General features: G+C 38.2%; 1 protein-coding gene across 3 annotated transcripts in view; it reads left to right on the forward strand.

Moving 5' to 3' along the window:
- The window catches only part of STXBP6 (syntaxin binding protein 6), an 85,975-nt gene extending 73,999 nt beyond the window's left edge, over positions 1–11,976 (forward strand). For 2 of the 3 annotated variants that reach the window (XM_059819875.1, XM_059819877.1), the window contains 2 exons: positions 5,123–5,280; positions 11,944–11,976. In XM_059819875.1, the coding sequence (XP_059675858.1) occupies positions 5,123–5,280; positions 11,944–11,967 (182 nt within the window). In that variant the 3' untranslated portion in view covers positions 11,968–11,976. The remainder of the gene's footprint in view (positions 1–5,122; positions 5,281–11,943) is intronic. The other variant, XM_059819876.1, reaches the window with a different exon arrangement.
- The last annotated feature ends 4,190 nt before the right edge of the window (positions 11,977–16,166 follow it).

Raw genomic sequence — 16,166 nt, forward strand, 5'->3', positions numbered from 1 at the left:
AGAAAAAAAGCGATTCTTTGTATTTACAATGTTTCCAAACGTCTGTTGAAATTTTAGTGGCACCAGTATATCTGAGCGTAAATAGTAGTGTAGACATATAGAATAATTATGTTGTGATAGAGGTGGTCTTGTTAATGAACTTGAACTGATTGTCATTATGCTTTTAACCTTTATTCAGTGACACAGGTCCAGTTTTATGCAGTTCAATGGGAATCATAAATATCTGTTTTCTTTAAGTAAAAAAAAATTCTTCATGTGATAGATGGAACTTAATTATTGTAGCTAATTGCATTTATTTCCTTCTCAGAAGAAGGTAGTTGCTAAATGCTGCATTAATGCATATACAATTAAAAAGTGAATGCTTGCATTTACAAATCAGTCACTGTAGAGTCTTATCATTAATGTATAGATAAATCCCTGCATTGAACTGAAATACATTTGATACGGCTAATAGAGAATACGATAAACCTTTTATGAATGTGTGATAAAACAAATCATGCAAACTAAATAATGATATCTCTAGAGACCAATTAGTTTCTTCAACAAATAGACCAGTTCCCATGCTGATTGATGATAGTATCTCTGTACCTTTTAGGTACTGAGTATGGTGGGTTTAAGGATGTAGTTTTCTCTTGTGCATGATAAAAAGCCTAAAGCAATGTCACCTGATTTCATGGGCTGCAAGACCCCCTAATATAGCTTGTCATCGTAAGAGCCAAAAATTTAAAAATGAGACTGAGAGGAGCTGCGGTGCTTCCTGCAAAGTGTTACTACTTCAGTTTTTATGTCTATCAGCAAGTAACACTGCTAGGATCACTGATCTAAAGGACTTACCCAAGGGCCGCTGCCTTTCTGCTATTTCTGCGCCTTTGGGCCCCAGTAATGTTATGTATAATTATACAGGTCTCTAATTGAATTTTCTAAGGGGAGAGGGGAATTTAATTCCAATAATTTATATTTCACTATAGCAAATTCAAAAGAAAACATGTAATTTGCTTAGCAAATTGGATTACCAAGCTGTGTAGTTATTGATTGATTTGGAAATCTGCATGTTCCTTTCCGCTGGGTAGACAACTTCAGATAATAAGACAAAAAGTATTATAGAAGAAAAAGCTGTATTAGAAGTGACCTTATTAAGCCACTTGTTTGAGCAACTGAAAATAAATTAGCAGTATGTTTCTGTGCTTTTATAGACAGCAAAATTAAAATGAAGAAACCCACTGAATTAAGCTTTAATTTCAAACTGAAATTGGACTAAATGTACATGTTTTGATACTAGAAATTAATATTAACCTAATACTTTATATTGAACTTGGCATAAATACATATTTTCCCCATGTTATCTGGCAAAATTTGGTCCACTTACTCAGTGAGTCTGCAAATACTGTTAGATAGTAAAAAGCTGTGTGCTTGTCCTTAATAGAGACTTCAAAAAAAGCTGTTTAATAAAATGACAAAATATGTAAACTTTTCTTTTTTCCTTTCATGTTTATTTGAAAGAGAAAAGTCTGTAGTCTCAACTGCTATAGAATATATATGTGCTCCAAAAATGGGAGGATCTCCTTAACCTTAGAAAAAGCAGCAACAAAAGCATGAGACTCTCTCTGTTCACAGTGAAGACTGTAGCCATGCAAAATGTAAGCTCACAGGCCCTTGGAGTTGAACATCTTGGGAACAATGAGAGTTCTTTCCTACTAAAAACAGTTCAGAACATCAGCTGACCCAAAACCATATTTTGGTGGTGTTTCTCTCATCTTGCAAGTGTTATAAAAGCTCTTTCCTGAGAAGATGTATGTGAAAAGCTGTTGAAAGTCTTCCATTGGGGAGTTTGCGTCTCTAACCTAGTAGATGCGAAGTCCTGAAATCCCTCAGACTCTCCACAGAGAGAAAAGAAAAAAGAAAAAAAAAAAAGGGTGATTAACAGCAGTTGTCATGTCTTTGGTAAAAACTAAGCAAAGATGGAAAACAGTCTTTACAGACTCTAGGAAAGAGTTGTTGACCGTCACATTTCTTTAGGTTTTTCTTCAGTGGCTCAGTGCAGCTGGCTGGCATAAGTTTACACCTAAGTGGGTACAGTTCAGGCAGTTTTGTTGTTCAGTCATGGAACAAACTTCTCTGAAGATCTTGAATCACAGTAGTTATCTCCTGAAGAACAGCTTAAAAATTTTGCAGGTTATAAGTGATTTGTTCATAGGAATGATTCTCCAATACATCCACTAAAAGTGTTGCTATTCTTGCAGTGATACTAATATAAGGACAAGGCATAGTCAGTCATACCAGCAACCACCTACATATGCTCTAGAAATATACTGATGAAATTCAACAGACTACTGACACATGGGTTTCTGTGTTGCTCATAGATTAGAGTGGAATTTTTTTTTATTTACTGACATTCCATTGGAAAAGATTATCTAAAAGTAGTTCTCCAAAACAGTCTCAGAATAGCAGCTTCTGCAAGTCACTGCCCGTAGAAAAATACAGCAGATCTTACCTGGAGAGTACACAATACTGTATTAGCTAGAGAGAAAAACAATTACTATCATTGTGCCAAACTTCCAAGTTCATTCTTCTCTGCTGAAAACAATGTGAGAGAAATAGGTATCAATCTTTGGCCACAAATCCTGATATTTTCAGGCATAAAGAAAATACAGCATATTTTTGTTCTGCAATTTCCTACTGACATTGAGAGAAGGTCAGCAATGTGTTAAATTCTACTCCCCAGCACATTTTAAGACTTCAGAAGATGCTTAGTTTTATAAGGCTCTCCATGTACCCTGCTTCCCTTGAATTCAGCAGAAGCTTTATGATCTTTTAAAGCAACAACAGAGTTAATCCAGTGTTGAGAGCTTTTAAAACTCTTAAGCACTGATTTATACAAGAGGTTAAAGCCTTTAGATCGCACCACCAAAAAAGGGAAACTATTTCCAGTGTGGTGTTGCCCAGTACATGTGTTTATTGGAAAAGCCACTTGAACAGAAGCCAAAAGAACTAAGCCTAAGAACTGGCTTTAAAGGAAAAAGTTATGAACAAAATAACAATTGACTGAAAAAGCTTGAAGTAAGAAAGTGTGCAATATTTAAAGTTGTTTGGTTTTATTATCAGACTCCTCAGTGTCTGAAGAGAGACCAATAGAAGAGATAGTTTCATTTCTGTCTGCAAATTCCAACTCACAGTGTTCTCAGATATTCATCTCTTCAACATTAATGCCGATAGTTATTTTCCTTTTCTAAATGCAGCCTCTTTGTTCCATGCAACAATAGAAAAAAACAAACCTGTAGCTGTTTCACATCCTATACATCCATTATTTTTAATGACTGATGTGAAAAATGTAACAATATTGGTATACAGGAGGCCAGGGTGCTCTTAGCTTGGTATTGACTCATCATATGTGAGTCATTGTCTGTAGGTTCTTGAGTTCCTCCCCCACCTCCATAGTTTGATACTAGTTGTGTTTTAGTTTAATAAAATTTCAAGGCAATTTTTTATCTCAAGAGTTCCTGCATGTGCAGCTTCTGCTGTTGTTCCACAGGCTACTTGGGGCAACCTTCAGTTTCACTCTTCATTGTTTGTTTGCTGTTTCTAAGGAAAAGAATGTTATCTGTAAAATGAGAATGAATGGGTCTTTTGTCCTTTTTTCTTATGAAACTAGTAGCAAAATAACCCTTCAAATTAATGTTTGGGTTTTATTTTTTAACCTGGTAATATTTTTGAGTAGGTATGATTTTCAGATTAATGATAAAAGCAGTAGGTTTGTGTTTGTTTTCATTTGTCTTTGAATGTCCGTAAGAACAGCAGACTTGCTGTAGTGCTCAGTTCAGCTTCATGTGTTGAACTAGTTTCGTGCCTTTACCAGCGTAACTCATTTAGAAGTATTACATATTTGGTTTTAATGCTGTGAAAAAAGGCTCTGGGCAATTACAATATTTGGGGCAGTTTAGAAAACTGGCCACAGCATGCCTAGGGGTTAATGCTCTATCTGTACTGGCTTTCTGGCTCTCACAGTGCCTTTGTATATGTCTAGACAACAAAACCCTAGATAACAAATTCCCTGTAAGGTAGATTAAGTTTTAAAGCTTGTGGAAGACACCAAGGGACTACTGTATTGCGAAAAGCTGAATTTTTACTAGTCCTTTTCCTGAAAAGGTTAAAGGATAGGACAAAAAAAATTATTTTGTCCTATATGTATTTTAATACATACCAGTTCATACTGTTAACGTGTAACTTTCTCTGAAGACTTTTCAGTTTGTACTGTGGTTCATATTATAAACATTCATCCCAAGTTCATTCCAGAAAGAGGATAACCCCTTCTGTTGAGAAGCGGTATAGAAAGGAGTACTGAAAAGAGTGAGCATTTAAAAGGGATAAATGTAGAGGAGAAATGCAGTTCTACTGAAAACTTAAAGAAACTACTACATGATGTGCCAGAGAAGAAACAGAGAAACTGATAAGTTGATTTGGATGGTAAAGCTAAAGGCTTAGATGATACTGAGCCTTGCTGGGACTTTAAATACTAAGGTTTAAATAAAGTATGTTGTCACATGAAACATGGCTGGCACTCCGTGTGGAGAAGGGTCAAAGGTAAATAGATCAGAGTAGCGTAAAGTAACTGTAGTAATAGTGTTCACAGTGCACTTATAGTTATTATAATAATATTTCATTTATAATGTGGAAAAAAATGGTGAATTCATACAGACGTGTCCTGCAGTGTCAATCATTTATTGTCTAGGGAAACAGTGTAACTTCCAAAGAAAGTTAATCTATATTAACATGAGAGTGTGGTGAAGAAGCTGTGTGCCCTTGTGAACAGTTTCACAGATTTAGTAGAATAGCTTCCTGAAATGACATATGAGCATAAGGCTTAAAAAATAATACATAGCTAAGTTATGTCCACTGCTTCCTTATATTCCCCAAGTATTATGTTGCCGTATGGTACTTGTTTACAATTTGCTACTAATATGCTTTGAGTGAGAAAACAGTAACTTATCCCATTATGCAAACTGCAACTAGATCGTAAACTAGGAGATAACATGTCAGCTCTAGAACATTATAAATGAAAACAGTTGTATTCAATACAAAGCAAATATGTATTTGGTTGTTCTAATAGTTTCTTTTGATATTGCAGGAAACAGCATACTCCATTCAGCAGCAGACAGTGTGACAAGTGCAGTACAGAAGGCAAGTCAGGCTTTGAATGAGCGTGGTGAAAGGCTAGGTCGAGCAGAAGAAAAGACAGAGGAGCTGAAAAACAGTGCTCAGCAATTTGCAGAAACTGCACACAAGGTAAGATTATGGTGGGATAAGGCTCTCAGTAGTTAAAGTCACACATTCCTTTATTTTGAGAGGAGGAAGCTCTAGAATTGCAGATAGTCACTGTTTACAAACAGCTTGCTGTTTTCCTTCATGCTGTTCCTCACTTGGCAGATTTCTGTTTTATAACTTCTTCTGTGCATAGATCTGAGGTGTGCTGCCTTTCCGCTTGAATTGAAACTACCTATCTTCACCTTCCTGAAGCACGTTTCAAATCCATCTTCCCCCTACTGTTTGGTACTATTCCTCATACTTTGTACAGCAGTATAGTGAAATTGTTGTTAATCCCCTTTGATAAGTAATCATAGGTCTGTGACTGTCTCTTTCTGAAGACATATCTTTTTATGTCTGGAAATGTTACTTATGAGGATTTTGAGGAATTGTTCCATCTCAGGAATGTATGGACATCTGTTCTTGGTGGAAGGTGTTCATAGTACTACGTCTGTTGCTTCTGCGTGTGCATAATGGTGCTGACCTTCCACCTCTGTGACAGAAATTCTAGGTATCCACAGCATTTGATTTGGTGGCTGTGTAACACACCCACAGCAGGTGGAGTGCTTTTCAAAAACAAGGCAAAAGTTTTCTGAACGTGAGCAACCATTTTAGCATGCAAGTTTGATAGTTTTGCTGCTTAGCACATGCGTTAGGCTTTGTCATGCTTATGCCAAAAAATGCCTGGCTACTGCATTAATAGTAGAAATCCTGGATTGATACCTTGCAGTTCTATACAAACCTCTGTCTTATGTAGTCTTTAAAATGTCACAAAACTGAGATAATCCTCTACTTTGTGGTCCATTTAGATTAACATGGTTCAACTTAGTGGCCTGACTATGGTACGAGCCTGCTTTTGGACTCTTCCATCTAACACCACCACCTTTTTTATTTTTTCCACCCAGGGATGATAACTATGCCAACTTAAAAAAAACAACCTTAAACAGCAGCTACCACTGCTTCTAGGATAGGGGACAAAAGGTTTGCTGCTTTAGAGTAAAGCATAGAGTGCTGCTTGGTAGGGAGTTCAAAAATGAAAAACGCCTCTGATATTTGGCCCGCCATGCATCTTGATTAAGATTTGAATAGGTTTCTTTAGTGTGTGTTGCCCTTTCGTCTTCCACATGTGCAAAACAGCAGTTCCACAGATGAAGACATGCTGTGAACAGAAACAAATCTCTTGAACAGGTTTTATTAGAAAAATCTTATTTTAAAAATCTCAGGATTAAAGGATGCAGTATTGTAATAAAAATACCATCTTTAATAGCCTGTACTGTACCATATTTAGAAACAAAAGTTTACGTAATCCTGATGTAATAATTCAAAACAAAAATTGGAGGGAAACGTAGCAGGAATAGTGGAGAAGCTAAAAACATCTACAATGCAAGTATTTTATTTTTTCAATCAAGTAAAAAATATGGGAAAATTCTCAGTCAGGATTTTCTACACAGTCATTTGAGCTTACATGTCTCCGTGGCAGTAAGTGAGAACAGTTTCTGCAGGAAATGTTTAAGTGATGCAGAATAGAAAAGGATAATCTCCGTTTGGACAGTGTGCTGGGCTGAGATTTATGAAGCCTTCCTGCCAGTCAGGTTCTACAGATTCCCAGTCTTCCTCAGATAAGTGTGAAGCCATGTGCTGTTGAAGCTATCCCAGCTGCCTGAAACAGGAGTGTGACAGTCTTTCAGTGGATGATAGTTAAGGATTTGTAATAAATGCTTCGGTTTTGTCTTTCTAACAAGAAAATAACATCTTTTGTGTTTGAATAAAACAAAATATAGTTTAGTTCTCAGAGGAGCGCAAATGAATACTTGTCATCTTAATGATCATAGGATAACGTATTAAAATGGGGGTTACATTTTTTTCTTGCAAATTTTTCTATATTGGTGCCCCAAGTCTTGAATTGTATCTTAGAGGTGCAGTAGTCCTGCAATTCCTCTACTGTTATCTCACAAAAACGCATAGGGTAGCCACCCAGGAATGTATTAGGTTAGAGAAACTGTTGTTTTATGGTGGTATGCTTTGGTTTGCAAGAGAGCTTTGTTGGTGTTTTGGTACGGTATTGTTTACTGTTAATGTTCCTCTGGTTAAGTCTTTGAGGGGCAGCTGCTACTCAGACCTTAGATGCTGTTTGTACAGAAAAGAAAACATATTACTTCAGTGAAATGAGGAGAGCAAGGTTCAGCTGAGTGTTGCTTAAATGGCAAAATTGTAACTTTCTGGCAAAGCAGTGACAATGAAGAGAAAGGCACCAATTTTAACATACTAGTATTTGTGAACACTTTGTGCAGCAAAGCAGAGTTCCCATTTCGGTTGCTTTATAGTTGCCTTCAGTAAAATAATAAAAGTACTTTGAATTATTGTCAGCCCATAATTAATTTCACCACTATAGTATCACGACTGGATACAGATTTCTCTCGCAGCTTAATTTGTATGTCTGGACATTACTTGGGCAACAAACAGGAGGAGTTGGAAGCTGTTATGCAGCTGGAAAACTATCATATAGTTGCAATCACAGAAACATGGTAGGATGACTCGCACAACTGGAGTGCTGCAATGGATGGCTACAAACTCTTCAGAAGGGAAAGGCAAGGAAGGAGAGGTGGTGGGGTAGCCCTGTATGTTAGGGAGTGTTTTGACTGTCTAGAGCTTGACGATGGTGATGATAGGATTGAGTGTTTATGGGTAAGAATCAGGGAGAAGTCCAACAAGGCAGATATCACAGTGGGAGTCTGTTACAGACCACCCAACCAGGATGAAGAGGCAGATGAAATATTCTATAAGCAGCTGGGAGAAGTCTCACAATCGCTAGCCCTTGTTCTCGTGGGGGACTTCAACCTTCCAGACGTCCGCTGGAAATACAATACAGCGGAGAGGAAACAGTCTGGGACGTTCCAGGAGTGTGGAAGATGACTTCCTGACACAGCTGGTGAGTGAGCCAACTAGGGAAGGTGCCCCACTGGACCAGTTTTTTATGAATAGAGAAGGATTTGTGGGTGATGTGGTGGTTGGAGGCTGTCTTGGGCATAGTGATCACAAAATGATTGAATTTTCGATTCTCAGAGAAGTAAGGAGGGGGGTCAGCAGAACTGCTACCTTGGACTTCCAGACGGCTGACTTTAGCCTGTTTAGGAGACTGGCTGACAGAGTCCCTTGGCAGGCAGTCCTGTAAGGCAAAGGAGTCCAGGAAGGATGGACATTCTTCAAGAAAGAAATCTTAAAAGCACAGGAGCAGGCCGTCCCTATGTGCCAAAAGACGAGCCGGCAGGGAAGACGACCGGCCTGGCTGAACGGGGAGCTTTTGCTGGGACTCAGGAAAAAAAGAGAGTTTATGACCCTTAGAAGAAGGGGCAGGCAACTCAGGAGGACTACAAGGATGTTGTGAGGTTATGCAGAGAGAAAATTGGAAGGGCCAGCTAGAACTTAATCTGGCTACTGCAGTAAAAGACAATAAAAAATGTTTCTATAAATACATTAGCAACAAAAAGAGGGCTAAGGAGAATCTCCATCCTTTATTGGATGCGGGGGGGGGGGGGGGGGCATAGTGGCAAAGGATGAGGAAAAGGCTGAGATACTTAATGCTTTCTTTGCCTCAGTCTTTAATAGTAAGACCAATTGTTCTCAGGGTACCCAGCCCCCTGAGCTGGAAGACAGGGACGAGGAGCAGAATAAAGCTCCCATAATCCAAGGGGAAATGGTTAGTGACTTACTACTCCACTTAGACATACACAAGCGTATGGGGCTGGATGAGATCTACCCAAGGGTACTGAGGGAGCTGGCAGAAGTGCTTATCAAACCACTTTCAATCATTTATCAGCAGTCCTGGCTAACCGGGGAGGTCCCAGTTGACTGGAGGTTAGCAAATGTGACGCCCATCTATAAGAAAGACTGGGAGGAGGATCTGGGGAACTACAGGCCTGTCAGTCTTCCCTCAGTGCCGGGGAAAGTTATGGAGCCAGATCGTCTTGAGTGCCATGACATGGCACATACAGGACAACCAGGTGATCAGGCCCAGTCAGCATGGGTTTATGAAAGGCAGGTCCTGCTTGATCAACCTGATCTCCTTCTATGACTAGGTGACCCACTTAGTGGACAAGGGACAGGCTGTGGATGTTGTCTACCTAGACTTTAGTAAAATCTTTTGACACTGTTTACCAGAGCATTCTCCTGGCGAAACTGGCTCCTCATGGTTTGGATGGGCGCACTCTTCACTGGGTAAAACACTGTCTGGATGTCCGGGCCCAAAGGGTTGTGGTGAATGGAGATAAATCCAGTTGGCAACCGGTCACAAGTGGTGTTCCCCAGGGCTCAGTATTGGGGCCAGTTCTGTGGAATATCTTCATCAATGATCTGGACGAGGGGATCGAGTGCACCCTCAGTAAGTTTGCAGATGACACCAAGCTGGGTTGGAGCATTGATCTGCTCGAGGGTAGGAAGGCTCTGCAGAGGGATCTGGACAGGCTGGATGGATGGGCCGAGGCCAATTGGATGAGGTTCAACAAGGCCAAGTGCCGGGTTCCGTACTTGGGTCACAACAACCCCATGCAACGCTACAGGCTTGGGGACGAGTGGCTGGAAAGCTCCCCCGCAGAAAAGGACCTGGGGGTGTTGATCGGCAGCCGGCTGAATATGAGCCAGCAGTGTGCCCAGGTGGCCAAGAAGGCCAATGGCATCCTGGCCTGTATCAGAAATAGTGTGACCAGCAGGACTAGGGAAGTGATTGTGCCCCTGTACTCGGCTCTGGTGAGGCTGCATCTCAAACACTGTGTTCAGTTTTGGGCCCCTCACTACAAGAAGGACATTGAGGTGCTGGAGTGTGTCCAGAGAAGGGCAACGAAGCTGGTGAGGGGTCTGGAGCACAAGTCTGATGAGGAGCGGCTGAGGGAACTGGGGTTGTTTTACCTGGAGAAGAGGAGGCTGAGGGGAGACCTTATCACTCTCTAAAACTACCTGAAAGGAAGTTGTAGCAAGGTGGATGTCGGTTTCTTTTCCCAAGTGATAGGACAAGAGGAGATGACCTCAAGTTGCTCCAGGGGAGGTTCAGGCTCGATATTAGGAAAAATTTCTTCACCGAAAGGGTTATCAAGCATTGGAACAGGCTGCCCAGGGAGGTGGTGGAGTCACCATCCCTGGAGATATTTAAAAGACATGTAGTGGAGGTATTTAAAAGACATGTAGACGTGGCACTTAAGGACATGGTTTAGTGGTGGACTTGGCAGTGTTAGGGTAATGGTTGGACATGATGATCTTAAAGGTCTTTTTCAAACCTAAATGATTCTATGATTCTACTTCAGCTATATGTCGGGTCATTTTAAGATAAAAAACACATAATGGAGAGAGTGGAAGATGCATGGCATAGGAACACTGTTTTAGCATATTTAAAAAACACCTTAGTCACCTGTTTAAAAAAAAAAACACCACAAAAAACACCCCCCCAAAAACACACAAAAAAACCCCACCACTTAGTTTGCACCAGAAACAATTGCACTCACAGAGTGCTTCGGTTTTGGCTATCAGCGTTTGTTGAATGAAAGCATATATCTATATTTAGTTGTGTAAAGGCTGGAGCTTAGCTCAGGATATCTATCAAATCTTCCTTATGACACCTTCTTCACCCTTTTTGTTTGCCTCTAAAAAATTCTTTCCCCTTGTTGGTGACTACCCAGGAGCACAGAGTTATGGGTTCTGTATAATAAAAACTTGTTGCAGTTGCCTGCTAAAGACACATTTTTCTGAAATAAAATCTTGTTTGAGGGGAGAAAGAAAAGTGTTGATTGGAGTTCTTTCATGCTGAAATGCCTTTCCAGTATATCTTTACAAATAATATTTTTTTTAAATGCCGTATTTATGACCAGGTCCTCAAGTATCAAAGGCTTTTGTCAATTAAATTTGAGTCATTAATAAATGACCAGCATTTCACCGGTAGCAAATAAGGAAATTTTAACTGCCCCTACCAGTTCTGGTTTCCAGGTAACTTCCTAGAGGGTTCACTCAGCTTTGTGAGCATGCTCTTATCGACAGATACCATTTTTTTTATTATACAGAGCCTAAAACTAAGTTCTCTGCTTGGTTTGCAAAAGGCAGTTTGTCTACACTTTTTATACAGGATTTAACTCTCTTTAGCTCTTTCTTCTCCCTTTGATTCCCAGTTTTAAGTCCATTTTTGAATTATTTGAAAGGGAAGTAATCAGTAATCACAGAGGTAGAAAGGCAATCAGTCCTTAATTTTTTATCATTACGTAGTGGCAGAGCTGCTGAACAGGTGTTTAAAATTACTTGTCTAGAATTTCTGATTATATTTAACAATCCAAATCATAAGGTCGAAATGACCGTTCTTTTAAGCATGTCTTTGTTTCTAGCATCTTGCTCAAGCCCTCCTCACAGACAGCAAAATAATGGAACATTGGGAAACACAGCTATGAAAGCAGATAAATCCTACCTTTTCAGCATAGCAAAGGGAGACTTTGCCTATCTGTCACAGTAAAGGAAATGACTGCATATCTGTGTGCAAAGAAGTGACGGATTTCAGGCATCTTTGGGAGAATTCGGTTTACGAACTCTTCTGATCCAGATTAGCCTCGTTAGCCTGATACAGCTATCATTACATGTGATCTCTCTCTCATTCATTTTTCCTTTCTTTTTCAGCTTGCCATGAAGCACAAATGCTGAGATACTGCCCAAAGTTGAAATCTTCCCAAGAGAAACTGAAAAGGCTACATTCGTAACTTTTACAGGAGATCCAGACTTCTGTGTGCTTTTTTTCTTCCAGTTCAGTGGAGATGCATTCTTTCAGTTTCTGTGCAGGAAAAAGTGTTGCATTTCTACCTTTTTGACTTACTTTTGTTCCTCTTTTGTAATATTGCTACACAGTCCTGCAGTACTTTCTACCTGTATTTCAGTTGTTACAGGAGTGAAAGCAAACAGGGGAACTGGACCAAATTACAAGCTGATCAGGTTTAAAATAGTAATATTCTTCCCCAGTTGTACAGAAAATAATTGAACTGGTTGTGGACATACGTGTAGAAATAAAATCCAAAGAAGGTATACTTTTCTTCATTTTATGTAGCATTAGCAGAATGTGAATGTTGGAATTAAACACCTGGGGTTGTAACTATAGGGGAGAATAGACTGCTTGGTCCTGGGAAACAGAAAAGCTTGTTTCTTCTACCCAATGTAGGAAGTTTTGCATGTGCCATCACCAGCATTCAGAAGTGCATATCTGAATTTCATAGGGGAATCTGTTACCAGTGCTGCATTTTGAATATTCTGATTTTTCCCTTCTGGATTGATTATTTGAATAGTACAATGAAACCTACGGAATGTATGCTTGAGGTTTCAAAATTGAGGGAAAAAATAAATTTTACATCTACACGCACATAGCTGTGCCTCAAACACAATCTAGAATTTAGCAATCTGGTATAAAATAACATTTCTTTTTCCTTTTACCTGTGATTCTGTGGCTAAAGGCCTATGTAAATGAGAATGCAAAGGCCTGGGAAAATGAGAATGCACTATTTTCCAAGTCATCTTTTTTCATAAATTCTATGGTAAGAATTTTTGGGAACACTTCAGAAATTTGTCTGATTAGAATGACTTCTGTGTTGGCTAGTTGTCTGATTTTTAAAATAGAGGCTTTCAAAAAGCATGTCTTGGTACATTAGAATCATAATTTCTAGTTTGCTTCTCAGTTTTCAGTATATATTATCACTGGAAGGGTGACTCCCTACTTCATTCTGTATTCACTATATGCAATATATGCACTGTATTCTCTTACAAAAATAAGTAGGTTATTCTTTTCCTTCACAGCTGTTTTCTTAACATTTTTTAAGATATTCCAATATACTTCTAGAATGAAGGGGAAAAAAAAAAGATGCTGCACTATTTTTTTTTTAACCAGTAAGCTAGAAACAGAAATCCTAGCAGAAGTTTCAGCCTTCATCTTCTGACGATGCCTGGTTTTCTTTTTTGTCCTCATCTTACCAGAGAGCCAGAAAGCTGGCAATACATGAATGTACTGTAGCTTTCATTTTCAATGTAGAATAAGATTTTTTGCATTATTAATGACACTTTAAACAGTCTAAAATCCTCCGAGCAGTGCTTGTAAGAGAGATAAAAGCTTCTGTAGTAATTGAGAATATTTTAGTTATTGCAAGCTGAAGCAACTGAAAATCTCTTGGAAATACCCATTTTGTAAAAAGATGCTTGGCTTTAGGAAAACATTCTCATTTGAACTAAGGACACTGTCTAGTTAACTGATTGTATTCAAACTTTACATCTGTTTTTTTTTCCTGTAATTTAAACTGTTTTGTGTGAAGCTTTTTATTTAATTTCACACTGGGAATTGAGAGGAGGAGTAAATTTGTCATCTGTGTAGTACCGTATGATCATTTAGATCTATTTAGCATCAGGTCTATCAGTTACTACATCCAGCACCATCAACTGAAAACGAATTTGGCCATATCTGTTACAAATCAGAACAGGCTCATTAACGACATGAGTTCTGAACACTCCGTTGAGCTGCATACAATTAATGCTTGCCCTGGAAATGTCAGTAGCTTTCTGAGTGCTATTGTAATGACTATGGGTATTTCTGCAAATTAACCAGGGAAACAGTCACTCATTAGAAATTAAACTTCTGCTAGAGACAAAATGTTAGGCTATTTTTTAAAGTAGCTGCATTAGGAATCAGTCAGGGAGTACATTTTTGACCACATAGCTTTTTTCTGTTGTCATCTTTTCCACTCTTACTTTTTTTAACTATATTCTGCTGCTAACGTCACAAGTCTTTCTCTTGAGAGAAGGACAGAATAGGTTTTGAACTGCTGCCATCTAGCTGGTCTTCTAAGCTTGTCAATAATTTAGAAGAAATGTCTAAAACCCAGATCAGATAAACCTGAAAAGAATTAGTTGGCTAAATTCAGATAAAAAGGCGTAGGTTTTCAGGTGCTTACATGAATATCAGCTGGACAGGACAAGGTCACAGTTGCAGTGCTAAGTTCCAGACCTTTTGTGAGTTGAACTGTTCTAAAACATTACTTTAGTCTCACTGACAGTTTTTCAGCATTTCTTTTTATATCCTCCAGTTAAGTGTATTGTGTTACTCAGGACTTCTATCCAGCCATCAAAAGCCATTTACTATGGGAATTCTACGTAACTTATTGTTATTGAATGAAGGAAAAGCAGTTTGTCTGTGTGTTTACTTTGTTCTTGCTGTTCATTAAAGTAAAGATTTGGTAGTTTTTAGAAAAAAATCAGAGGTGTATAAATGTTTCTCCAAAGGTAAATCTTACAGCATTGCAATTTCCTTCTGGAACTTAGCTTGTAGTGTATACAACTTAGTATTATTAGATAGTCATGTACATAACATATACTATAATTCAGGTTAATGTTTCATATGAAAGAATGTATTTGTAAATTGTAACAACATCAATAGTTTCTTTATCTTTTTAAAGTTCTGCAAAGAATAAAAATAATGTGTTGTTAGACTTGATTACTGTACTGAAAACTCTGTCTTAAAAGGCTACTTTTGTGTCTAGCAAAAGTTGTGCATTATGTAAAATGTTAACAAAAATGTTCTCTCTAAAAAGTGATCTTAAAGGTAGATAGGTTTTGCTATGATATGCCAGAATTGTAATACTTGCTGGTATATATTGTAACCAATTCCTTGAAAGTTCTCAAAGATGTAGAAATTATTTTGTGCCATTCTGGGGAAAAAAAAGGTGGGACCTGCTCTCTTGAGTCATTACTGGAAACACTGATTTTGTCATTAAATACTTTAACTGTGATGAAAAGAAAATTGTCCTTGGATTATTTGAGTTGTCTATTCAAAATATAAATTATTTGTAAATGACATATTTATATTTCACTCCAGCAGAACTGTATTTCACTCTAGCAAAACGGAATAAAAATTAATTTACACTGTAATGATGAAAACTTTCTCTAGAAGGAATACTGTAATTAAAAAAGAAGTAATGGGAACTAGGCTGAAGGATTTTGTGTCCAAGCAGATTTCAGACAACAGTTACTACAAGTTTAAGTCACCGACTTACCTAGAGGCTGTACAGGTTAAAAAGAACTTCTGTGTTAACTTGTTTTCAGTTTGCTGTGAAAGGCTTCTTCTCAAATTGTTACTGTTTTCTTTTGGCCATCTAATTTTATTGATAAATTTTTATCAAAGCAAAAGCAATTTTAATTGCCCTATGGGAATAAAACTATAAAGGTAGAATTCTTCTACGCGCAGAGAAGCAATCCCATATATTCAAATGAGGGCTACTTGAAGAAGAATCATTTTGAATACGAACTGACTTGGCTGCCATCTCCTTTTTTTCAGGCTTAAACATGGTCCCCAAGATCCTAAACTCAGAAATATCCTGTTGACGAATATTGTCAACTGTTTAAATTACTTCAGTTGCTAGGTAAATTTTGCTAGAATGCACGTTATCTATCCAGTGTTGAATGCCATACATGCCCAATGCCCAAACTGTATGAAACTTATAGTAAAAAAACTAGATCTCTGGTGAATGAGAAGCAAACTTGATCAGAACAGCATTTTGTTGTAGTTTACGCATAACAATTCCGCAGTTATTTTCCCTTGTTATTGTACATTTATCCTGTAAAATAGAAAATGTTTGGTTCATTTTCTGAGCATTTTCTTAGATCAATATCACCATGTTGGCATTTTTTTCTTGATCTTATGATTTTCATAAATCATCGGCCTAATCTGCTGCTGTGTATAATTTATGATAAAGATGATGGGGTTTTGTTTGTTATCTTTGAGTCATGGAAGAGGCTCAAGCATGAATGTTTACTGATTCAATACATTAGGATTTCTAAGTAAAAGATATGCTAGTATGTTGAGTGTGTTGGAG

This window comes from Gavia stellata, chromosome 7 (assembly GCF_030936135.1).
Source record: "Gavia stellata isolate bGavSte3 chromosome 7, bGavSte3.hap2, whole genome shotgun sequence".
Taxonomy (NCBI): Eukaryota; Metazoa; Chordata; class Aves; order Gaviiformes; family Gaviidae; genus Gavia; species Gavia stellata.